We start from the raw sequence: 24,968 nt of genomic DNA, 5'->3' as shown, positions 1-24,968 counted from the left end.
ATTTTTGATATCCATATTGATGTTAAATCTATGTTTTTAGCTATTTTAGCTAGAAGCGCTTTGTGGCTCAAATATTAGAATGCTGACATGGTATCTAAGTCTAGATTACTATCTCTTTCTTTCCAAGGTAACAATTTATTTGGTTCTTTGTTGGATTCAATTATTTCAACTGTCACTGGAAGGAAGGGTTTTTTTTTTTTTACCTCAGGATAAAAGATCTAAGGGTAAATCTAAAGCTTCTAATCGTTTTCATTCTTTTCGACAGAATAAGGAACAGAAAGCCAATCCTTCCCCCAAAGAATTTAGTCCCAATTGGAAACCTTCAACTTGGAATAAATCCAAGCCTTTTAAGAAACCAAAGCCAGCCCCCAAGTCCACATGAGGGTGCGGCCCTCATTCCAGCTCAGCTGCTGGGCTTGCAGATTAAAATTTTTCCAAAACATTTGGGCTGATTCTGTCCAAAATCAATGGTTTCAGAGTAAGACTTCCTGTGAGAAGATTTTTTTTTTTTTTTTTTTTTTTTTCTCACACGTTCCAGGAAATCCAGTGAAGGCTCAGCCTTTCTGAAGTGTGTTTCAGATCTAGAGCTTTCAGGGGTAATCATACCAGTTTCATTTTATTCAAATCTATTCATTGTCCCAAAAAAAAAAAATTAATTCCGGCCAGTTCTGGATCTGAACATTTTGAATCGTTTTGTAAGAGTGCCAACTTTTCAAAATGTTAACTATAAGGACTATTCTGCCTTTTATTCAGCAAGGTTATTATATGTCCACGATAGACTTACAGGATGCATATCTTCATATTCCAATTTGTCGCTCTTCCATTTGGCCTAGCGACAGCTCCAAGAATGTTTTCAAAAGTTCTCGGTGCCCTACTCTCTATAATCAGAGAACAGGGTATTGCGGTGTTTCCTTATTTGGACAATATCTTGGTACTATCTCAGTCTTTACATTCTGCTGAATCTCACACAAATCAACTAGTGTTGTTTCTTCAAAGACATGGTTGGAGGATCAATTTACCAAAAAGTTCCTTGATTCCTCAAACAAGGGTCACCTTTTTAGGTTTCCAGATTCAGTGTCCATGACTCTGTCTTTAACAGACAAGAGACTAATAAAATTGGTTTCAGCTTGTTGAAAACCTTCAGTCTCAATCATTCCCTTCAGTGGCTATGTGCATGGAAGTTTTAGGTCTCATGACTGCAGCATCGGAAGCGATCCCCTTTGCTCGTTTTCATATGAGACCTCTTCAGCTTTGTATGCTGAATCAGTGGTGCAGGGATTATACAAGGATATCACAATTAATATCCTTAAATCCCAATGTTCGACTCTCTCTAACTTGGTGGTTAGATCACAATCGTATATTTCAAGCGGCCTGTTTTGGTTGTCCAACCTGGACTGTAATCACAACAGATTCAAGTCTTTCAGGTTGGGGAGCTGTCTGGGGATTTTTGACAGCACAAGGGGTATGCAAATCTCAAGAGGCGAGGTTACTAATCAATATTTTTGAACTCCGTGCTATTTTCAGGGCTCTTCAGGTTTGGCCTCTGTTGAAGAGAGAACCATTCGTTTTCAGACAGATAATATCACAACTGTGGCATATGTCCATCATCAGGGTGGGACTCACAGTCCCTTAACTATGAAAGAAGTATCTTGGATACTTTCTTGGGCGGAATCCAGCTCTTGTCTAATTTCTGCAGTACATATCCCAGGTGTAGACAATTGGGAAGCGGATTATCTCAGCCATAAGCATTTACATTCGGGGGAGTGGTCTCTCCATCCAGATGTGTTTTTTTTCAGATGTGGGGTCTTCCAGAAATAGATCTGATGGCTTCCCATCTAAATAAGAAACTTCCCTGGTACTTGTCCAGGTCCAGGGATCCTCAGGTGGAGTCGGTGGATGCGTTAGCAGTTCCTTGGTTTTACCAACCTGCTTATATCTTTCCACCTCTAGTGCTTCTTCCAAGAGTGATCTCCAAGATCATCATGGAACAATCGTTTGTGTTTCTGGTAGCACCAGCATGGCCTCACAGGTTTTGGTATGCGGATCTTGTCTGGATGTCCAGTTGCCAACCTTGGCTACTTCCGTTAAGACCAGACCTTCTGTCTCAAGGACCGTGTTTCTATCAGGATCTCAAATTATTAAATTTGAAGGTATGGAAATTGAACGCTTAGTCATAGAGGTTTCTCTGACTCAGTGATTTGATACTATGTTACAGGCTCATAAATCTGTTTCTAGGAAGATTTATTAAATTTTATTAAATTTCATGGTGTTTTCATAAATTATCCTGGCATTCTTTTGGAATTCCTAGAATTTTACAGTTTCTTTAGGATGGTTTGGATAAAGGTTTGTCTGCAAGTTCCTTGAAGGGACAAATCTCTGCTCTTTCTGTTTTATTTCATAGAAAGATTGCTGATATTCACTGTTTTGTGCAGGCTTTGGTCCGTTTCAAGCCTGTCATTAAATCAATCTCTCCTCCTTGGAGTCTTAATTTGGTTTTGAAGGCTTTACAGGCTCCTCCTTTTGAGTCTATGCATTCTTTGGATATTAAACTACTTTCTTGGAAAGTGTTGTTCCTTTTGGCAATCTCTTCTGCTAGAAGAGTTTCCGAATTATCTGCTCTTTCTTGTGAGTCTCCTTTTCTGATTTTCCATCAGGATAAGGCAGTTTTGCGGACTTCATTTAAGTTTTTACCTAAAGTTGTGAATTCCAACATTAATAGGGAAATTTTTGTTCCCTCTTTGTGTCCTAATCCTAAGATTTCTTTAGATAGATCCTTACATTCTTTGGATGTTGTAAGAGCTTTGAAATATGTTGAAGCTAATAAAGATTTCAGGAAGACTTCTAGTCTATTTGTTGTCTTTTCTGGTCCTAGGAAAGGTCAGAAAGCTTCTGCCATTTCCTTGGCATCCTGGTTAAAGCTTTTGGTTCATCAGGCTTATTTGGAGTCTGGTCAGGAAGGGCCGGATTGGGACGTCGGGATACCGGGAAAAATCCTGGTGGGCCGGCAGAGGCTGGGCTGGGGTAGCTGCAGAAGTGTGTGGAGTGATGAGAGATTTTGAAGCAATGGGCTTTGAAATGAAATAAACTAGTGAGTAAAGCAGTTTACCAGGTCACACAAAGGTACTAAATGCCATTCCTTATTAAATAAATATTTTCCTATTGTGTTTTGTTTATATGCGCTGTTATACATGGCGGCCCATGCAAGGTGGATACCAGTAGAATATGGTACTCTGTAATGACTCTCGTTCTGACCAATGATAAGGGAGCATGCAGATGAGCCTGCCCCTAAACCAGCAGCCCGCCCCGCATCAATCCTCTCAGATAGCTATGCTTCCCTACTGCACACGGACTTGCTAGTCTACCACAACACAGTTTGCCTGGAGTCATCAGCCCCGGCCTCTGTAAGACCCTCAGCCCGCGCTTCCCATCACCTCAGTGACTTTATGATGAAGCTACAGACCGGTGTTGGCTTTATATTAACATCGCTTTTCCTGATGGTCAGAACCGGTAAGTCCGTACCCACCTGACTCGTATGGTCCTCATGTGTAACCGTCACTACCTACCCTGTTTAACCCCTTCCACGGCCCTGTAATTTAACTTTTTCATGACCCTGTCAATCTTTTCACAACCCTAATTAACCCATTCCATGACCCAGTGCAAGAATCCAGGACCCCCCCAACACAACCTCCTTTTCGGGCCCCTCTCCTTTAGTCTTAGTATCACTTAATAAAGTATTTTTGTTTTATCAATTGTCTACCAGAGAACTAAAGAATAAGTTGTGTGTTTTTGTTTACGTAAGCTCAAACTGAGAAAGAAGCACATATGTGTAAAAGTTAACTTATAAACCCTGTTAAAACGTGTTTGGGTTGAGGTCTGGTTAGGCTCCCGGGCATAGTTGGTTGGGCTGGAGGGGGCGGGTCTTGGCCAGTCTATACAAATTTCCTGGGCCGGTCTGATTTCCCAGTCCGGCCCTGGGGTCAGGCCCCGCCTCAGAGAATCACAGCTCATTTTACTGGATCAGTTTCCACTTTGTGATGGGGGTTTAGGAGGGGTTTATCTGCCTCTCTCCTAAACCCCATCATGATTTTTATGACGCACCCTCTTCCCCCTGCATTCAGATCTCTGTAACACCTGTCTTTTTAGCCTGTGTTTTAAGATGTAATCTGTAAATTCCATCAAATTGGTCAGTATTGCCTCAGACATTAAAAAGGAAAGCTTGTCATCTTATAAATGTATAGTTAGTCCATTAAAAAAGTATCATTGCTCACACCTTAAAATTTGCCCTAGTCGTAGATGAGTAAAAAAAATTCACTTTTTCTTATCTTTTTAATATTGAGTGGAAAACCCCCCCCCCCCCCCAAGCTAGTAACATTTAACTTCTGACAAGTAAACTGTAGTGATATTTTATCACCTGTATTTACAGGTGAAACTTGAAAAATTTGAATATCGTGCAAAAGTTAATTTCTTTCACTAATGCAACTTAAAAGGTGAAACTAATATATGAGAGAGACTCATTACATGCAAAGCAAGATAGTTCAAGCTGTGATTTGTCATAATTGTGATGATTATGGCTTACAGCTCATGAAAACCCCAAATCCACAATCTCAGAAAATTAGAATATTACATGCAATCAATAAAACAAGGATTGTACATAGAACAATATCAGACCTCTGAAAAGTATAAGCATGCATACTGTATGTACTCAGTACTTGGTTTGGGCCCTTTTTGCAGCAATTACTGCCTCAATGCGGCGTGGCATGGAAGCTATCAGCCTTTGGCACTGCTGAGGTGTTATGGAAGACCAGGATGCTTCAATAGCGGCCTTCAGCTCTTCTGCATTGTTCGGTCTCATGTCTCATCTTTCTCTTGGCAATGCCCCATAGATTCTCTATGGGGTTCAGGTCAGGCGAGTTTGCTGGCCAATCAAGCACAGTAATCCCACGGTCACTGAACCAGGTTTTGGTGCTTTTGGCAGTGTGGACAGGTTCCAAGTCCTGCTGGAAAATGAAGTCAGTATCCCCATAGAGCTTGTCTGCGGAAGGAAGCATGAAGTGCTCCAAAATCTCCTGGTAGACGGCTGTGTTGACCCTGGACTTAATGAAGCACAGTGGACCAACACCAGCAGATGACATGGCTCCCCAAATCAACACAGACTGTGGAAACTTCACACTGGACTTCAAGCATCTTGCAGTGTGTGCCTCTCCATTCTTCCTCCATACTTTAGGTCCTTGGTTTCCAAATGAGATGCAAAATTTGCTCTCATCAGAAAAGAGGACTTTGGGCTAAAGAAAAACAGACCTGGTCTGTTGCTCAGAGATCCAGATAAGACACTTCTGACGTTTGTTTGTTGTTCAGGAGTGGTTTGACAAGAGGAATATGACATTTGAAGCCCATGTCCAGGATCCGTCTGTGTGTGGTGGCTCTTGATGCACTGACTCCAGCCTCAGTCCACTCCTTGTGAAAGTCCCCAACACTTTTGCATGGCCTTTTCCTGACATTCCTCTCCAGGCTGCGGTCATCCCTGCTGCTTTTGCACCTTTTTCTTCCACACAACTTTCTATTAATGTGCTTTGATACAGCACTTTGGGAACATTCATCTTCTTTTGCAATTACTTTTTTTTTTTAGGCTTTTCCTCCTTATGGAGGGTGTCAATGATCGTTTTCTGCACAACTGTCAGGTCAGCAGTCTTTCCCATGATTGTGATTCCTACTGAACCAGACTGAGACCATTTAAAGGCTCAGGAACCCTTTGCATGTGTTATGGCTTAATTAGCTGATTAGAGTGGGACACTTTGAGCCTAGAATATTGCACCTTTTCACAATATTCTAATTTTCTGAGATTGTGGATTTGGGGTTTTCATGAGCTGTAAATCATTATCACAATTATGACAGTTCAAGCTGTGATTTGTCATATCTTGCTTTGCATGTAATGAGTCTGTCTCTCATATTAGTTTCACCTTTTAAGTTGCATTAGTGAAATAAATTAACTTTTGCACGATATTCGAATTTTTCGAGTTTCACCTGTATGTATAATCTCCTTATATGAGTAGAGTCTTTTGTTTGATGTGTCTGTGCAATAGTAACTACTTTCCTTCTCTTTTCAGATATCGTTGACCTCCAAACAGGAATGAGCTACTGCATCCAGGAACATTCGAGGTGCGACAAAAGACTCATGTAAATTAAATTATGGACGAGTAACAGCAACTGGCAATTACAGTAAATGACAAAATACGTTACCACCTACTAAAATATGAATATATACATTCACATAAAACATATATACAGTGTGTGAATGTATATAATCTTCCTCCAGACTATTATCCCTTACCAAGCTGCCCCCTCCTCTTCCTAATCCCTTTTAATACCATGTTACCCTTTGCTGGGTGTGTAATGACAAGTTCAGTGCTTAGATGCATTTAAACACTTTTGGGGTTAAACCCGATTATCCCTTGTTAACTTTTATTAATCACTGTAGAATTAATTTACAAATAAATACTGATGTGGAGATTAAAACAGGGGATGCCCTATTTAGGGCATGAAAATGGCAACTGAGGTTTTACAAGAACTCCTTGAAGATAGAAGAGCAAAGAGGCATTTCAGACCAGTTCTTGTGGACAAAGATACATTTTGTTTTTCTCCTAATCACCCACTCAGGAGAAGGTGAAATAAAAAAAAAAATTTCTTCACTGAGGAAAATGTAGGTGAGACAAGGCTAGAGATGGGGATTGGTCTTCGTGGAGGAGAAGCCTGTGTGTATGGTTTCGTGTGGATATGATCAGAGAAGAGCACAGAAAAACTTTTTCTCTCTGAATGGATTTTCAGAAGTTGGGACTGGAGTAATGAGAGGATCCTCGCAGGCGTGAGCGTCGCAGAACGTCATTAAATCTGCAGCTGCCTTGGAGACCTGTAATAAAGGGAGAGTGTGATAGCAAGCTGAATTTATAGTCGCACACAGTGAAAAATGGTCTGCGAAAGCCAACAAGATCAAAGGATACATCAATGACAACTGTACTATCATGCAATGTATTTATATTCATCTGTTTTTCGGGTGATTATGGGTGCGATTCTCTAAAGCTCTTCTTGAATCTGGCTACATTTTTTAAGATGCCTTGTCAATATTACAAGGCCCTTATGGATTGCTTTATCTGAAAGGGAGAGACTTATTTATGCTCAGTAAAATAAGTTGATTTCTCTCAATGCCGTTGAGTTTTTGAGAATTGGGTTTTGTAACCGGATTGTGTGAACAAATTTATCTGAAAGTTTTGCGGGTACCCACAATGACTTGAAATACTAAGATTGTAAAGTAAATTGGTTGAGCAGGAGCACACAAACATTTTTTAATTAATCTAATTTGTTAGAGCATGTCCTTTTTAAGACTAACAACCCTGCAACTCTGTCTTTAACCACCAAAAGGAGGGCAGGGTCGCTTATCTTAAAATGGCATGCCCTGACGAATACGAGCAGGTATTAGTTCAACTACAATGGCCCTTTAAATGCCAAAAACTTACATTAATGCCAGGATTTTAAGCTTTAAATACAGTAGTATTGCCCAAATAAAGGGATAGGGAAGTCAAAATTAAACTGGCATGATTCCGATAGAGCATGTCATTTTAAGACACATTGAAATGTAATTTCTATTTTCAAATGTGCTTTGTTCTTTTGGTATCCCTTGTTGAAAAAGAATAAGCACATATCCTACATTAGTGGGAACTAGCTGCTGATTGGTGCCTGCACACATTTGTCTATTGCGATTGGCTGACTAGATGATTTCATCTTGGTGCTAGTAGTGCAATGCTGTTCCTTCAGCAAAGGATAACAAGATAACAAGGCACATTTGATAATGAAAGTAAATTGGAAAGTTGCTTAAAATTGAATGTTCTATCTAAATCATGAAAGGACATTTTGGGGTTTCCTGTCCCTTCAAAAGACAATCTAAAAGCAATTAATGAGCAACAGATTTCACATTTCAAAATTTACTTAAAGGGATATGAAACCCATTTTTTTTTCTTTCATGATTCAGATAGAGCAGCAATTTTTAACAACTTAATAATTTACTCCTATTATCAATATTTTTTCTTTTCCCCCTTTGTTTTCTTGGTATCTTTATTTGAAAAGCAGGGATGTAAGTTTAGGAGCCGGCCCATTTTTGGTTCAGCACCCGGGTAGCTCTTGCTGATTGGTGGCTAAATGTAGCACTACCCAGGTGCTGAACCAAAAATGGGAAGGCTCCTAAGCTTTTTTCAAATAAAGATACCAAGAGAACGAAGAAAATTTTATAATAGGAGTAAATTAGAAAGTTGCTTAAAATTGCTGCTCTATCTGAATCATGAAATAAAAAAAATTGGGTTTCATATTCCTTTAAGCTGCTTTCTTGGAAGGTTTTATTCCTTTTGCTGGTCCCCAATCAGCACAACGCAGACCCATATGTGAACTCATACACATGCGCAGTAGTAGCTGGTGCCTCAAAGTGTGCATAGAAAAAGAGTGTGTACAGTTTAAAGGGACAATAATGTTATATAATTCTGTACTATGTGAAGTAAATATTTTTACCAATGTTTACTGTCCCTTTAAGACTTGAAATAAATTTGAAATTCTCTTTAAAACCGCTGCTGTATCGGAATCAATAAAATAACATTTTTGACTTTAATGTCCCTTTTAAAAATAGTGGACATTCTGAAATTACACTCAAAGAATATATTTTATTCTATTACATTATGTTTGTGTAAGGGTGAATTTTGTATTTCCCATGCTTTTTTAACATTTCATTGAAATCTTTTAACTCTGCCATTAAAGGGATATGATATCCCAATGTTGAAACACTTGAAAGTGATGCAGCATAGCTGTAAAAAGCTGAATAGAAAATATCACCTGAACATCTCTATGTAAAAATGAAAGATTTCTCCAACATTGGTGTGTCCGGTCCACGGCGTCATCCTTACTTGTGGGATATCTCTTCCCCAACAGGAAATGGCAAAGAGTCCCAGCAAAGCTGGCCATATAGTCCCTCCTAGGCTCCGCCCACCCCAGTCATTCTCTTTGCCGTTGCACAGGCAACATCTCCACGGAGATGGTTAAGAGTTTTTTGGTGTTTAAATGTAGTTTTTATTCTTCTATCAAGTGTTTGTTATTTCAAAATAGTGCTGGTATGTACTATTTACTCTGAAACAGAAAAGGATGAAGATTTCTGTTTGTGAGAGGAAGATGATTTTAGCAGACAGTAACTAAAATCGATTGCTGTTTCCACATAGGACTGTTGAGATGAAGTAACTTCAGTTGGGGGAAACAGTTAGCAGACTTTTCTGCTTAAGGTATGACTAGCCATATTTCTAACAAGACCATGTAATGCTGGAAGGCTGTCATTTCCCCTCATGGGGACCGGTAAGCCATTTTCTTAGTCAAACAAACAGAATAAAGGGCTTAATATGGGCTATAAAACTGGTAGACACTTTTATGGGCTAAATCGATTGCTTTATTTGGGCATTTTATTCATGTTTAGGCTGATATTTCACATTTTATAAACTTGGGGAACGTTTATTAAACGGCAGGCACTATGTTAGACACCTTTTCCAGTCAGGGGGCCTTCCTAGTTGTAGGCAGAGCCTCATTTTCGCGCCATTACTGCGCAGTTGTTTTTTGAGAGCAGGACATGCAGATGCATGTGTGAGGATCTGAAAGTTGCTGGAAAAGTTTCTAGAAGGCGTCACTTGGTATCGTATTCCCCTCTGGGCTTGGTTGGGTCTCAGCAAAGGCTATAGCTGGGACTGTATAAGGGTTAAATTTGTAAACGGCTCCGGTTCCGTTATTTTAAGGGTTAAAGCTCTGAAATTTGGTGTGCAATACTCTTAATGCTTTAAATTTTTGAACAATTCCTTCATACTTTTTCACATATTCAGTAATAAAGTGTTTTCTGTTTAAAATTTAAAGAGACAGTAACGGTTTTGTTTTAAAACGTTTTTTGTGCTTTATTGACAAGTTTAAGCCTGTTTAACATGTCTGTGCCTTCGGATAAGCTATGTTCTATATGTATGAAAGCCAATGTGTCTCCCCATTTAAATTTGTGTGATAATTGTGCCATTGCGTCCAAACAAAGTAAGGACAGTACTGCCACAGATAATGAAATTGCCCAAGATAATTCCTCAGATGAGGGGAGTAAACATGATACTACATCATCCCCTACTGTGTCTACACCAGTTTTGCCCACGCAGGAGGCCCCTAGTACATCTAGCGCGCCAATGCTTATTACCATGCAACAATTAACGGCTGTAATGGATAACTCCATAGCAAATATTTTATCCAAAATGCCTACATATCAGAGAAAGCGCGATTGCTCTGTTTTAAACACTGAAGAGCAGGGCGCTGATGATAATTGTTCTGTCATACCCTCACACCAATCTGAAGTGGCCATGAGGGAGGTTTTGTCAGATGGGGAAATTTCAGATTCAGGAAAAATTTCTCAACAAGCTGAACCTGATGTTGTGACATTTAAATTTAAATTAGAACATCTCCGCGCACTGCTTAAGGAGGTGTTATCTACTCTGGATGATTGTGACAACTTGGTCATTCCAGAGAAATTATGCAAGATGGACAAGTTCCTAGAGGTTCCGGTGCACCCCGACGCTTTTCCTATACCCAAGCGGGTGGCGGACATAGTGAATAAGGAGTGGGATAAGCCCGGCATACCTTTTGTTCCCCCCCCCCCTATATTTAAGAAATTATTTCCTATGGTCGACCCCAGAAAGGACTTATGGCAGACAGTCCCTAAGGTCGAGGGGGCAGTTTCTACTCTAAACAAACGCACTACTATTCCTATCGAGGATAGTTGTGCTTTCAAAGATCCTATGGATAAAAAATTGGAGGGTTTGCTTAAAAAGATTTTTGTTCAGCAAGGTTACCTTCTACAACCCATTTCGTGCATTGTTCCTGTCACTACAGCAGCGTGGTTCTGGTTCGAGGAACTAGAAAACTCGCTTAGTAGAGAGACTCCATATGAGGAGGTTATGGACAGAGTTCACGCACTTAAGTTGGCTAACTCTTATTTTAGATAATTCAGGGTTTGCAATCGTGGCGCGCAGAGCGCTTTGGCTAAAGTCTTGGTCAGCGGATGTGTCATCCAAGACAAAATTGCTTAACATCCCTTTCAAAGGTAAAACTCTCTATTTGGACCAGAATTGAAAGATTATTTCAGACATCACTGGGGGAAAGGGCCACGCCCTTCCACAAGATAGGCCTTTCAAGGCCAAGAATAAGTCTAATTTTCGTTCCTTTCGCAATTTCAGGAACGGACCGGCCTCTAATTCTGCATCCTCTAAGCAAGAGGGTAATGCCTCACAACCCAAACCAGCCTGGAAACCGATGCAAGGCTGGAACAAGGGTAAGCAGGCCAAGAAGCCTGCTGCTGCTAACAAAACAGCATGAAGGAGTAGCCCCCGATCCGGGACCGGATCTAGTAGGGGGCAGACTCTCTCTCTTTGCTCAGGCTTGGGCAAGAGATGTTCAGGATCCCTGGGCGCTAGAAATAGTTTCTCAGGGTTATCTCCTGGAATTCAGGGAACTACCCCCAAGGGGAAGGTTCCACATATCTCACTTATCCTCAAACCAAATAAAGAGACAGGCGTTCTTACATTGTGTAGAAGACCTGTTAAAGATGGGAGTGATACACCCAGTTCCAATAAAGGAACAGGGAATGGGATTTTATTCCAATCTGTTCGTAGTTCCCAAAAAAGAGGGAACTTTCAGACCAATTTTGGATTTGAAGATCCTAAACAAATTTCTCAGGGTACCATCGTTCAAGATGGAAACCATTCGAACGATTCTACCGACTATCCAGGAATGTCAATTTATGACTACCGTGGATCTAAAGGATGCGTACCTACATATTCCTATCCACAAAGAACATCAGTTCCTAAGGTTCGCCTTTCTGGAAAAACATTACCAGTTTGTGGCCCTCCCATTCGGGTTAGCCACTGCTCCAAGGATTTTCACAAAGGTACTAGGTTCCCTTCTAGCGGTTCTAAGACCGAGGGGAATTGCAGTAGTACCTTACTTGGACGACATTCTTATACAAGCGTCGTCCCTATCAAAGGCAAAGGCTCATACAGACATCGTTCTGGCCTTTCTCAGATCACACGGATGGAAGGTGAACATAGAAAAACATAATTTATGCTTACCTGATAAATTCCTTTCTTCTGTAGTGTGATCAGTCCACGGGTCATCATTACTTCTGGGATATTACTCCTCCCCAACAGGAAGTGCAAGAGGATTCACCCAGCAGAGCTGCATATAGCTCCTCCCCTCTACGTCACTCCCAGTCATTCGACCAAGGACCAACGAGAAAGGAAAAGCCAAGGGTGAAGTGGTAACTGGAGTATAAATTAAAAAATATTTACCTGCCTTAAAAACAGGGCGGGCCGTGGACTGATCACACTACAGAAGAAAGGAATTTATCAGGTAAGCATAAATTATGTTTTCTTCTGTTAAGTGTGATCAGTCCACGGGTCATCATTACTTCTGGGATACCAATACCAAAGCAAAAGTACACGGATGACGGGAGGGATAGGCAGGCTCTTTATACAGAAGGAACCACTGCCTGAAGAACCTTTCTCCCAAAAATAGCCTCCGATGAAGCAAAAGTGTCAAATTTGTAAAATTTGGAAAAAGTATGAAGCGAAGACCAAGTTGCAGCCTTGCAAATCTGTTCAACAGAGGCCTCATTCTTGAAGGCCCAAGTGGAAGCCACAGCTCTAGTAGAATGAGCTGTAATTCTTTCAGGAGGCTGCTGTCCAGCAGTCTCATAAGCTAAACGAATTATGCTACGAAGCCAAAAAGAAAGAGAGGTAGCGGAAGCTTTTTGACCTCTCCTCTGCCCAGAGTAAATGACAAACAGAGAAGACGTTTGTCGAAATTCCTTAGTTGCCTGTAAGTAAAATTTTAGAGCACGGACTACATCCAGGTTGTGCAGTAGACGTTCCTTCTTTGAAGAAGGATTTGGGCATAAAGAAGGAACAACAATCTCTTGATTGATATTCCTGTTAGTAACTACCTTAGGTAAGAACCCAGGTTTAGTACGCAGGACTACCTTATCCGAATGAAAAATCAAATAAGGAGAATCACAATGTAAGGCTGATAATTCAGAGACTCTTCGAGCCGAGGAAATAGCCATTAAAAATAGAACTTTCCAAGATAACAACTTTATATCAATGGAATGAAGGGGTTCAAACGGAACGCCCTGTAAAACATTAAGAACAAGGTTTAAACTCCATGGTGGAGCAACAGTTTTAAACACAGGCTTAATCCTGGCCAAAGCCTGACAAAAAGCCTGGACGTCAGGAACTTCTGACAGACTTTTGTGTAACAGAATGGACAGAGCTGAGATCTGTCCCTTTAATGAACTAGCAGATAAACCCTTTTCTAAACCTTCTTGTAGAAAAGACAATATCCTAGGAATCCTAACCTTACTCCAAGAGTAACCTTTGGATTCACACCAATATAGGTATTTACGCCATATCTTATGGTAAATCTTTCTGGTAACAGGTTTCCTAGCCTGTATTAAGGTATCAATAACTGACTCAGAAAACCCACGTCTTGATAAAATCAAGCGTTCAATTTCCAAGCAGTCAGCTTCAGAGTAGTTAGATTCTGATGTTTGAAGGGACCCTGTATCAGAAGGTCCTGTTTCAGAGGTAGAGACCAAGGTGGACAGGATGACATGTCCACCAGGTCTGCATACCAAGTCCTGCGTGGTCACGCAGGTGCTATTAGAATCACTGATGCTCTCTCTTGTTTGATTCCGGCAATCAATCGAGGAAGCAACGGGAAGGGTGGAAACACGTAAGCCATCCTGAAGTCCCAAGGTGCTGTCAGAGCATCTATCAGGACTGCTACTGGATCCCTGGATCTGGACCTGTAACGAGGAAGCTTGGCGTTCTGTCGAGACGCCATGAGATCTATCTCTGGTTTGCCCCAACGTCGAAGTATTTGGGCAAAGACCTCCGGATGAAGTTCCCACTCCCCCGGATGAAAAGTCTGACGACTTAGGAAATCCGCCTCCCAGTTCTCCACTCCCGGGATGTGGATTGCTGACAGGTGGCAAGAGTGAGACTCTGCCCAGCGAATTATCTTTGATACTTCCATCATAGCTAGGGAGCTTCTTGTCCCTCCCTGATGGTTGATGTAAGCTACAGTCGTGATGTTGTCCGACTGAAACCTGATGAACCCCCGAGTTGTCAACTGGGGCCAAGCCAGGAGGGCATTGAGAACTGCTCTCAATTCCAGAATGTTTATTGGCAGGAGACTCTCCTCCTGACTCCATTGTCCCTGAGCCTTCAGAGAATTCCAGACGGCACCCCAACCTAGAAGGCTGGCGTCTGTTGTTACAATTGTCCAGTCTGGTCTGCTGAATGGCATCCCCCTGGACAGATGTGGCCGAGAAAGCCACCATAGAAGAGAATTTCTGGTCTCTTGATCCAGATTCAGAGAAGGGGATAAGTCTGAGTAATCCCCATTCCACTGACTTAGCATGCACAGTTGCAGTGGTCTGAGGTGTAAGCGTGCAAAGGGTACTATGTCCATTGCCGCTACCATTAAGCCGATTACCTCCATGCATTGAGCCACTGACGGGTGTTGAATGGAATGAAGGGTGCGGCAAGCACTTTGAAGTCTTGTTAGCCTGTCCTCTGTCAGGTAAATCTTCATTTCTACAGAATCTATAAGAGTCCCCAGGAAGGGAACTCTTGTGAGTGGAACGAGTGAACTTTTCTTTTCGTTCACCTTCCATCCATGTGACCTTAGAAATGCCAGCACTAACTCTGTATGAGACTTGGCAGTTTGAAAGCTTGAAGCTTGTATCAGAATGTCGTCTAGGTATGGAGCTACCGAGATTCCCCGCGGTCTTAGAACCGCCAGAAGAGCACCCAGAACCTTTGTGAAGATTCTTGGAGCTGTAGCCAATCCGAATGGAAGAGCCACAAACTGGTAATGCCTGTCTAGGAAGGCAAACCTTAGGTACCGATAATGATCTTTGTGAATCGGTATGTGAAGGTAAGCATCTTTTAAATCTACAGTGGTCATGTACTGACCCTCTTGGATCATAGGTAAAATTGTCCGAATAGTCTCCATCTTGAACGATGGAACTCTTAGGAATTTGTTTAGGATCTTTAAGTCCAGGATTGGTCTGAAAGTTCCCTCTTTTTTGGGAACCACAAACAGATTTGAGTAAAACCCCTGTCCCTGTTCCGATCGTGGAACTGGATGGATTACTCCCATTAACAAGAGCTCTTGTACGCAGCGTAGAAACGCCTCTTTCTTTGTCTGGATTGTTGACAATCTTGACAGATGAAATCTCTCTCTTGGAGGAGAGTATTTGAAGTCCAGAAGGTATCCCTGAGATATTATCTCTAGCGCCCAGGGATCCTGAACATCTCTTGCCCAAGCCTGGGCGAAGAGAGAAAGTCTGCCCCCCACTAGATCCGATCCCGGATCGGGGGCCCTCAATTCATGCTGTTTTAGGGGCAGCAGCAGGTTTCCTAGTCTGCTTGCCCTTGTTCCAGGACTGGTTAGGTTTCCAGCCTTGTCTGTAGCGAGCAACAGCTCCTTCCTGTTTTGGTGCAGAGGAAGTTGATGCTGCTCCTGCTTTGAAATTACGAAAGGAACGAAAATTAGACTGTCTAGTCTTGGCTTTGGCTTTGTCCTGAGGCAGGGCATGGCCTTTACCTCCTGTAATGTCAGCGATAATCTCTTTCAACCCGGGCCCGAATAAGGTCTGCCCTTTGAAAGGTATATTAAGCAATTTAGACTTAGAAGTAACATCAGCTGACCAGGATTTTAGCCACAGCGCCCTGCGTGCCTGAATGGCGAATCCTGAATTCTTCGCCGTAAGTTTAGTAAGATGTACTACGGCCTCCGAAATGAATGAATTAGCTAGTTTAAGGACTCTAAGCCTGTCCGTAATGTCGTCCAGAGTAGCTGAACCAATGTTCTCTTCCAGAGACTCAATCCAGAATGCCGCTGCAGCCGTGATCGGCGCAATGCATGCAAGGGGTTGCAATATAAAACCTTGTTGAACAAACATTTTCTTAAGGTAACCCTCTAATTTTTTATCCATTGGATCTGAAAAAGCACAGCTATCCTCCACCGGGATAGTGGTACGCTTAGCTAAGGTAGAAACTGCTCCCTCCACCTTAGGGACCGTTTGCCATAAGTCCCTTGTGGTGGCGTCTATTGGAAACATTTTTCTAAATATCGGAGGGGGTGAGAACGGCACACCGGGTCTATCCCACTCCTTAGTAACAATTTCAGTAAGTCTCTTAGGTATAGGAAAAACCTCAGTACTCGTCGGTACCGCAAAATATTTATCCAACCTACACATTTTCTCTGGTATTGCAACTGTGTTACAATCATTCAGAGCCGCTAACACCTCCCCTAGTAATACACGGAGGTTTTCCAGTTTAAATTTAAAATTTGAAATATCTGAATCCAGTCTGTTTGGATCAGAACCGTCACCCACAGAATGAAGTTCTCCGTCCTCATGTTCTGCCACCTGTGACGCAGTGTCTGACATGGCCCTAATATTATCAGCGCACTCTGTTCTCACCCCAGAGTGATCACGCTTACCTCTTAGTTCTGGTAATTTAGCCAAAACCTCAGTCATAACAGTAGCCATATCCTGTAATGTGATTTGTAATGGCCGCCCAGATGTACTCGGCGCTACAATATCACGCACCTCCCTCTGAGCGGGAGATGTAGGTACTGACACGTGAGGCGAGTTAGTCGGCATAACTCTCCCCTCGTTGTTTGGTGAAATTTGTTCAATTTGTACAGATTGACTTTTATTTAAAGTAGCATCAATACAGTTAGTACATAAATTTCTATTGGGCTCCACTTTGGCATTGCAACAAATGACACAGGTATCATCCTCTGAATCAGACATGTTTAACACACTAGCAAATAAACTTGTAACTTGGAAATACAATTCAATTAGAATAATATTAAAACGTACTGTGCCTTTAAGAAGCACAGAAGATCTATGACAGTTGAAAATTAATAAATTGAAACAGTTATAGCCTCAATCCTTGTAAATAACACAACTTTAGCAAAGGTTTAATCCCATTAGCAAAGATAACAAATTCTGAAAGCAGGAAACAAATTACAGAATAAACGTTTTTTATCTCAGTCAAACTATAATTCTCACAGCTCTGCTGAGAGAAATTACCTCCCTCAAAATAAGTTTTGAAGACCCCTGAGCTCTGTAGAGATGAACCGGATCATGCAGGGAATACAATGAGTTGCTGACTGAAATATTTGATGCGTAGTAAAAGCGCCAAAAAACGTCCCCTCCCCCTCACACACAGCAGTGAGGGAGAACAGAAACTGTCAGAAAACAGATTAAGCAACTGCCAAGTGGAAAAATAGTGCCCAAACATTTATTCACTCAGTACCTCAGTAAATGAAAACGATTTTACATTCCAGCAAAAACGTTAAACATAATCTCTAGTTATTAAACAGCTTTATGTATTTCTTACAGTGTAATTCTAGTGAAGTACCATTCCCCAGAATACTGAAGTGTAAAGTATACATACATGACATTATATCGGTATGGCAGGATTTTCTCATCAATTCCATTGTCAGAAAATAAAAACTGCTACATACCTCTATGCAGATTCATCTGCCCGCTGTCCCCTGATCTGAAGTTTACCTCTCCTCAGATGGCCGAGAAACAGCAATATGATCTTAACTACTCCGGCTAAAATCATAACAAAAACTCTGGTAGATTCTTCTTCAAACTCTGCCAGAGAGATAATAACACACTCCGGTGCTATTTTAAAATAACAAACTTTTGATTGAAGATATAAAACTAAGTATAATCACCATAGTCCTCTCACACATCCTATCTAGTCGTTGGGTGCAAGAGAATGACTGGGAGTGACGTAGAGGGGAGGAGCTATATGCAGCTCTGCTGGGTGAATCCTCTTGCACTTCCTGTTGGGGAGGAGTAATATCCCAGAAGTGCAAGAGGATTCACCCAGCAGAGCTGCATATAGCTCCTCCCCTCTACGTCACTCCCAGTCATTCGACCAAGGACCAACGAGAAAGGAAAAGCCAAGGGTGAAGTGGTGACTGGAGTATAAATTAAAAAATATTTACCTGCCTTAAAAACAGGGCGGGCCGTGGACTGATCACACTACAGAAGAAAGGAATTTATCAGGTAAGCATAAATTATGTTTTCTTCTGTTAAGTGTGATCAGTCCACGGGTCATCATTACTTCTGGGATACCAATACCAAAGCAAAAGTACACGGATGACGGGAGGGATAGGCAGGCTCTTTATACAGAAGGAACCACTGCCTGAAGAACCTTTCTCCCAAAAATAGCCTCCGATGAAGCAAAAGTGTCAAATTTGTAAAATTTGGAAAAAGTATGAAGCGAAGACCAAGTTGCAGCCTTGCAAATCTGTTCAACAGAGGCCTCATTCTTGAAGGCCCAAGTGGAAGCCACAGCTCTAGTAGAATGAGCTGTAATTCTTTCAGGAGGCTGCTGTCCAGCAGTCTCATAAGCTAAACGAATTATGCTACGAAGCCAAAAAGAAAGAGAGGTAGCGGAAGCTTTTTGACCTCTCCTCTGCCCAGAGTAAATGACAAACAGAGAAGACGTTTGTCGAAATTCCTTAGTTGCCTGTAAGTAAAATTTTAGAGCACGGACTACATCCAGGTTGTGCAGTAGACGTTCCTTCTTTGAAGAAGGATTTGGGCATAAAGAAGGAACAACAATCTCTTGATTGATATTCCTGTTAGTAACTACCTTAGGTAAGAACCCAGGTTTAGTACGCAGGACTACCTTATCCGAATGAAAAATCAAATAAGGAGAATCACAATGTAAGGCTGATAATTCAGAGACTCTTCGAGCCGAGGAAATAGCCATTAAAAATAGAACTTTCCAAGATAACAACTTTATATCAATGGAATGAAGGGGTTCAAACGGAACGCCCTGTAAAACATTAAGAACAAGGTTTAAACTCCATGGTGGAGCAACAGTTTTAAACACAGGCTTAATCCTGGCCAAAGCCTGACAAAAAGCCTGGACGTCAGGAACTTCTGACAGACTTTTGTGTAACAGAATGGACAGAGCTGAGATCTGTCCCTTTAATGAACTAGCAGATAAACCCTTTTCTAAACCTTCTTGTAGAAAAGACAATATCCTAGGAATCCTAACCTTACTCCAAGAGTAACCTTTGGATTCACACCAATATAGGTATTTACGCCATATCTTATGGTAAATCTTTCTGGTAACAGGTTTCCTAGCCTGTATTAAGGTATCAATAACTGACTCAGAAAACCCACGTCTTGATAAAATCAAGCGTTCAATTTCCAAGCAGTCAGCTTCAGAGTAGTTAGATTCTGATGTTTGAAGGGACCCTGTATCAGAAGGTCCTGTTTCAGAGGTAGAGACCAAGGTGGACAGGATGACATGTCCACCAGGTCTGCATACCAAGTCCTGCGTGGCCACGCAGGTGCTATTAGAATCACTGATGCTCTCTCTTGTTTGATTCCGGCAATCAATCGAGGAAGCAACGGGAAGGGTGGAAACACGTAAGCCATCCTGAAGTCCCAAGGTGCTGTCAGAGCATCTATCAGGACTGCTACTGGATCCCTGGATCTGGACCTGTAACGAGGAAGCTTGGCGTTATGTCGAGACGCCATGAGATCTATCTCTGGTTTGCCCCAACGTCGAAGTATTTGGGCAAAGACCTCCGGATGAAGTTCCCACTCCCCCGGATGAAAAGTCTGACGACTTAGGAAATCCGCCTCCCAGTTCTCCACTCCCGGGATGTGGATTGCTGACAGGTGGCAAGAGTGAGACTCTGCCCAGCGAATTATCTTTGATACTTCCATCATAGCTAGGGAGCTTCTTGTCCCTCCCTGATGGTTGATGTAAGCTACAGTCGTGATGTTGTCCGACTGAAACCTGATGAACCCCCGAGTTGTCAACTGGGGCCAAGCCAGGAGGGCATTGAGAACTGCTCTCAATTCCAGAATGTTTATTGGCAGGAGACTCTCCTCCTGACTCCATTGTCCCTGAGCCTTCAGAGAATTCCAGACGGCACCCCAACCTAGAAGGCTGGCGTCTGTTGTTACAATTGTCCAGTCTGGTCTGCTGAATGGCATCCCCCTGGACAGATGTGGCCGAGAAAGCCACCATAGAAGAGAATTTCTGGTCTCTTGATCCAGATTCAGAGAAGGGGATAAGTCTGAGTAATCCCCATTCCACTGACTTAGCATGCACAGTTGCAGTGGTCTGAGGTGTAAGCGTGCAAAGGGTACTATGTCCATTGCCGCTACCATTAAGCCGATTACCTCCATGCATTGAGCCACTGACGGGTGTTGAATGGAATGAAGGGTGCGGCAAGCACTTTGAAGTCTTGTTAGCCTGTCCTCTGTCAGGTAAATCTTCATTTCTACAGAATCTATAAGAGTCCCCAGGAAGGGAACTCTTGTGAGTGGAACGAGTGAACTTTTCTTTTCGTTCACCTTCCATCCATGTGACCTTAGAAATGCCAGCACTAACTCTGTATGAGACTTGGCAGTTTGAAAGCTTGAAGCTTGTATCAGAATGTCGTCTAGGTATGGAGCTACCGAGATTCCCCGCGGTCTTAGAACCGCCAGAAGAGCACCCAGAACCTTTGTGAAGATTCTTGGAGCTGTAGCCAATCCGAATGGAAGAGCCACAAACTGGTAATGCCTGTCTAGGAAGGCAAACCTTAGGTACCGATAATGATCTTTGTGAATCGGTATGTGAAGGTAAGCATCTTTTAAATCTACAGTGGTCATGTACTGACCCTCTTGGATCATAGGTAAAATTGTCCGAATAGTCTCCATCTTGAACGATGGAACTCTTAGGAATTTGTTTAGGATCTTTAAGTCCAGGATTGGTCTGAAAGTTCCCTCTTTTTTGGGAACCACAAACAGATTTGAGTAAAACCCCTGTCCCTGTTCCGATCGTGGAACTGGATGGATTACTCCCATTAACAAGAGCTCTTGTACGCAGCGTAGAAACGCCTCTTTCTTTGTCTGGATTGTTGACAATCTTGACAGATGAAATCTCTCTCTTGGAGGAGAGTATTTGAAGTCCAGAAGGTATCCCTGAGATATTATCTCTAGCGCCCAGGGATCCTGAACATCTCTTGCCCAAGCCTGGGCGAAGAGAGAAAGTCTGCCCCCCACTAGATCCGATCCCGGATCGGGGGCCCTCAATTCATGCTGTTTTAGGGGCAGCAGCAGGTTTCCTAGTCTGCTTGCCCTTGTTCCAGGACTGGTTAGGTTTCCAGCCTTGTCTGTAGCGAGCAACAGCTCCTTCCTGTTTTGGTGCAGAGGAAGTTGATGCTGCTCCTGCTTTGAAATTACGAAAGGAACGAAAATTAGACTGTCTAGTCTTGGCTTTGGCTTTGTCCTGAGGCAGGGCATGGCCTTTACCTCCTGTAATGTCAGCGATAATCTCTTTCAACCCGGGCCCGAATAAGGTCTGCCCTTTGAAAGGTATATTAAGCAATTTAGACTTAGAAGTAACATCAGCTGACCAGGATTTTAGCCACAGCGCCCTGCGTGCCTGAATGGCGAATCCTGAATTCTTCGCCGTAAGTTTAGTAAGATGTACTACGGCCTCCGAAATGAATGAATTAGCTAGTTTAAGGACTCTAAGCCTGTCCGTAATGTCGTCCAGAGTAGCTGAACCAATGTTCTCTTCCAGAGACTCAATCCAGAATGCCGCTGCAGCCGTGATCGGCGCAATGCATGCAAGGGGTTGCAATATAAAACCTTGTTGAACAAACATTTTCTTAAGGTAACCCTCTAATTTTTTATCCATTGGATCTGAAAAAGCACAGCTATCCTCCACCGGGATAGTGGTACGCTTAGCTAAGGTAGAAACTGCTCCCTCCACCTTAGGGACCGTTTGCCATAAGTCCCTTGTGGTGGCGTCTATTGGAAACATTTTTCTAAATATCGGAGGGGGTGAGAACGGCACACCGGGTCTATCCCACTCCTTAGTAACAATTTCAGTAAGTCTCTTAGGTATAGGAAAAACCTCAGTACTCGTCGGTACCGCAAAATATTTATCCAACCTACACATTTTCTCTGGTATTGCAACTGTGTTACAATCATTCAGAGCCGCTAACACCTCCCCTAGTAATACACGGAGGTTTTCCAGTTTAAATTTAAAATTTGAAATATCTGAATCCAGTCTGTTTGGATCAGAACCGTCACCCACAGAATGAAGTTCTCCGTCCTCATGTTCTGCCACCTGTGACGCAGTGTCTGACATGGCCCTAATATTATCAGCGCACTCTGTTCTCACCCCAGAGTGATCACGCTTACCTCTTAGTTCTGGTAATTTAGCCAAAACCTCAGTCATAACAGTAGCCATATCCTGTAATGTGATTTGTAATGGCCGCCCAGATGTACTCGGCGCTACAATATCACGCACCTCCCTCTGAGCGGGAGATGTAGGTACTGACACGTGAGGCGAGTTAGTCGGCATAACTCTCCCCTCGTTGTTTGGTGAAATTTGTTCAATTTGTACAGATTGACTTTTATTTAAAGTAGCATCAATACAGTTAGTACATAAATTTCTATTGGGCTCCACTTTGGCATTGCAACAAATGACACAGGTATCATCCTCTGAATCAGACATGTTTAACACACTAGCAAATAAACTTGTAACTTGGAAATACAATTCAATTAGAATAATATTAAAACGTACTGTGCCTTTAAGAAGCACAGAAGATCTATGACAGTTGAAAATTAATAAATTGAAACAGTTATAGCCTCAATCCTTGTAAATAACACAACTTTAGCAAAGGTTTAATCCCATTAGCAAAGATAACAAATTCTGAAAGCAGGAAACAAATTACAGAATAAACGTTTTTTATCTCAGTCAAACTATAATTCTCACAGCTCTGCTGAGAGAAATTACCTCCCTCAAAATAAGTTTTGAAGACCCCTGAGCTCTGTAGAGATGAACCGGATCATGCAGGGAATACAATGAGTTGCTGACTGAAATATTTGATGCGTAGTAAAAGCGCCAAAAAACGTCCCCTCCCCCTCACACACAGCAGTGAGGGAGAACAGAAACTGTCAGAAAACAGATTAAGCAACTGCCAAGTGGAAAAATAGTGCCCAAACATTTATTCACTCAGTACCTCAGTAAATGAAAACGATTTTACATTCCAGCAAAAACGTTAAACATAATCTCTAGTTATTAAACAGCTTTATGTATTTCTTACAGTGTAATTCTAGTGAAGTACCATTCCCCAGAATACTGAAGTGTAAAGTATACATACATGACATTATATCGGTATGGCAGGATTTTCTCATCAATTCCATTGTCAGAAAATAAAAACTGCTACATACCTCTATGCAGATTCATCTGCCCGCTGTCCCCTGATCTGAAGTTTACCTCTCCTCAGATGGCCGAGAAACAGCAATATGATCTTAACTACTCCGGCTAAAATCATAACAAAAACTCTGGTAGATTCTTCTTCAAACTCTGCCAGAGAGATAATAACACACTCCGGTGCTATTTTAAAATAACAAACTTTTGATTGAAGATATAAAACTAAGTATAATCACCATAGTCCTCTCACACATCCTATCTAGTCGTTGGGTGCAAGAGAATGACTGGGAGTGACGTAGAGGGGAGGAGCTATATGCAGCTCTGCTGGGTGAATCCTCTTGCACTTCCTGTTGGGGAGGAGTAATATCCCAGAAGTAATGATGACCCGTGGACTGATCACACTTAACAGAAGAAAGAGTTCTCTGTCTCCGTCAACAAGAGTTCCCTTCTTGGGAACAATAATAGATTCCTTAGAACTGAGGATTTTTCTGACAGAGGTCAAAAAGTCAAAACTTCTAAGCACTTGTCAAGTTCTTCATTCTGTTCCACGTCCTTCCATAGCGCAGTGCATGGAAGTAGTAGGGTTGATGGTTGCAGCAATGGACATAGTTCCTTTTGCACGAATTCATCTAAGACCATTACAACTGTGCATGCTCAAACAGTGGAATGGGGACTATACAGACTTGTCTCCAATGATTCAAGTAGATCAGAAGACCAGAGATTCACTCCGTTGGTGGCTGACCCTGGACCATCTGTCCCAGGGAATGAGCTTCCGCAGACCAGAGTGGGTCATTGTCACGACCGACGCCAGTCTAGTGGGCTGGGGCGCGGTCTGGGAATCCCTGAAAGCTCAGGGTCTATGGTCTCGGGAAGAGTCTCTTCTCCCGATAAACATTCTGGAACTGAGAGCGATATTCAATGCTCTCAGGGCTTGGCCTCAACTAGCAAAGGCCTTTAAATTTATATAGTTTGGGAGCGCTTGAAAAGCTTAAAGGAAGATATGGAGATTGATATTTTATATATATGTAATTTATTTACAACATAGATTGGAAAACAAGTATGTTAAAAAACCTTTACGAACATTATAAAAACAGATTTCTATTACTAAAACAGATTTGTATTATTAAAACATATATTGAGATTTATGGCACGTGATTTGTGTAAGATATTGACTATAAAACAATCTGTTCAGATATGGGACGTCTCCCTCTATGTCAAAATTATTATATCTAGCCTATCTTATATCTTATACTTTATAACACAATATATCTTATACTTTATATCATTTATTTGTATTAATCAATTATTTCTTAAATACCACCTTCATCCACCTTATATAAACGGTTTTTTTAAAATAATACTTTCATGGTTTTTAAATGAATAAAATGTTCATCATAAAAACTTTGATTTTTAAAAGTTCATTTCTTCTCAATATTGATACAAAGTTGCGGAGTTCCAGCTAAAAGTTCATATAATTCTATTGCAACTCACACATCCCCTGCAAGATCTCAAAGACAAATTGAGTACGGGGGAAGAAGAAGGTAATCAAAACAAACGGCCGTTTGTATACTGAACATCGGAGGAGCTGTT

The 24,968-nt window shown here is 41.8% G+C and overlaps 1 protein-coding gene across 1 annotated transcript in view; it reads right to left on the bottom strand.

Moving 5' to 3' along the window:
• Positions 1-6,442: 6,442 nt before the first annotated feature.
• GNG3 (G protein subunit gamma 3) overlaps positions 6,443-24,968 on the bottom strand; it is a 106,331-nt gene continuing 87,805 nt past the window's right edge. Inside the window, exon 3 of the mRNA XM_053720081.1 lies at positions 6,443-6,904. Coding sequence (XP_053576056.1) covers positions 6,776-6,904 — 129 coding nt within the window. The 3' untranslated portion in view covers positions 6,443-6,775. The remainder of the gene's footprint in view (positions 6,905-24,968) is intronic.

The sequence above is a fragment of the Bombina bombina genome, chromosome 7 (assembly GCF_027579735.1).
Source record: "Bombina bombina isolate aBomBom1 chromosome 7, aBomBom1.pri, whole genome shotgun sequence".
NCBI lineage: Eukaryota > Metazoa > Chordata > Amphibia > Anura > Bombinatoridae > Bombina > Bombina bombina.
The sequence above is the reverse complement of the archived record's forward strand: the minus strand, read 5'-3'. Positions and strand labels throughout refer to the sequence as shown.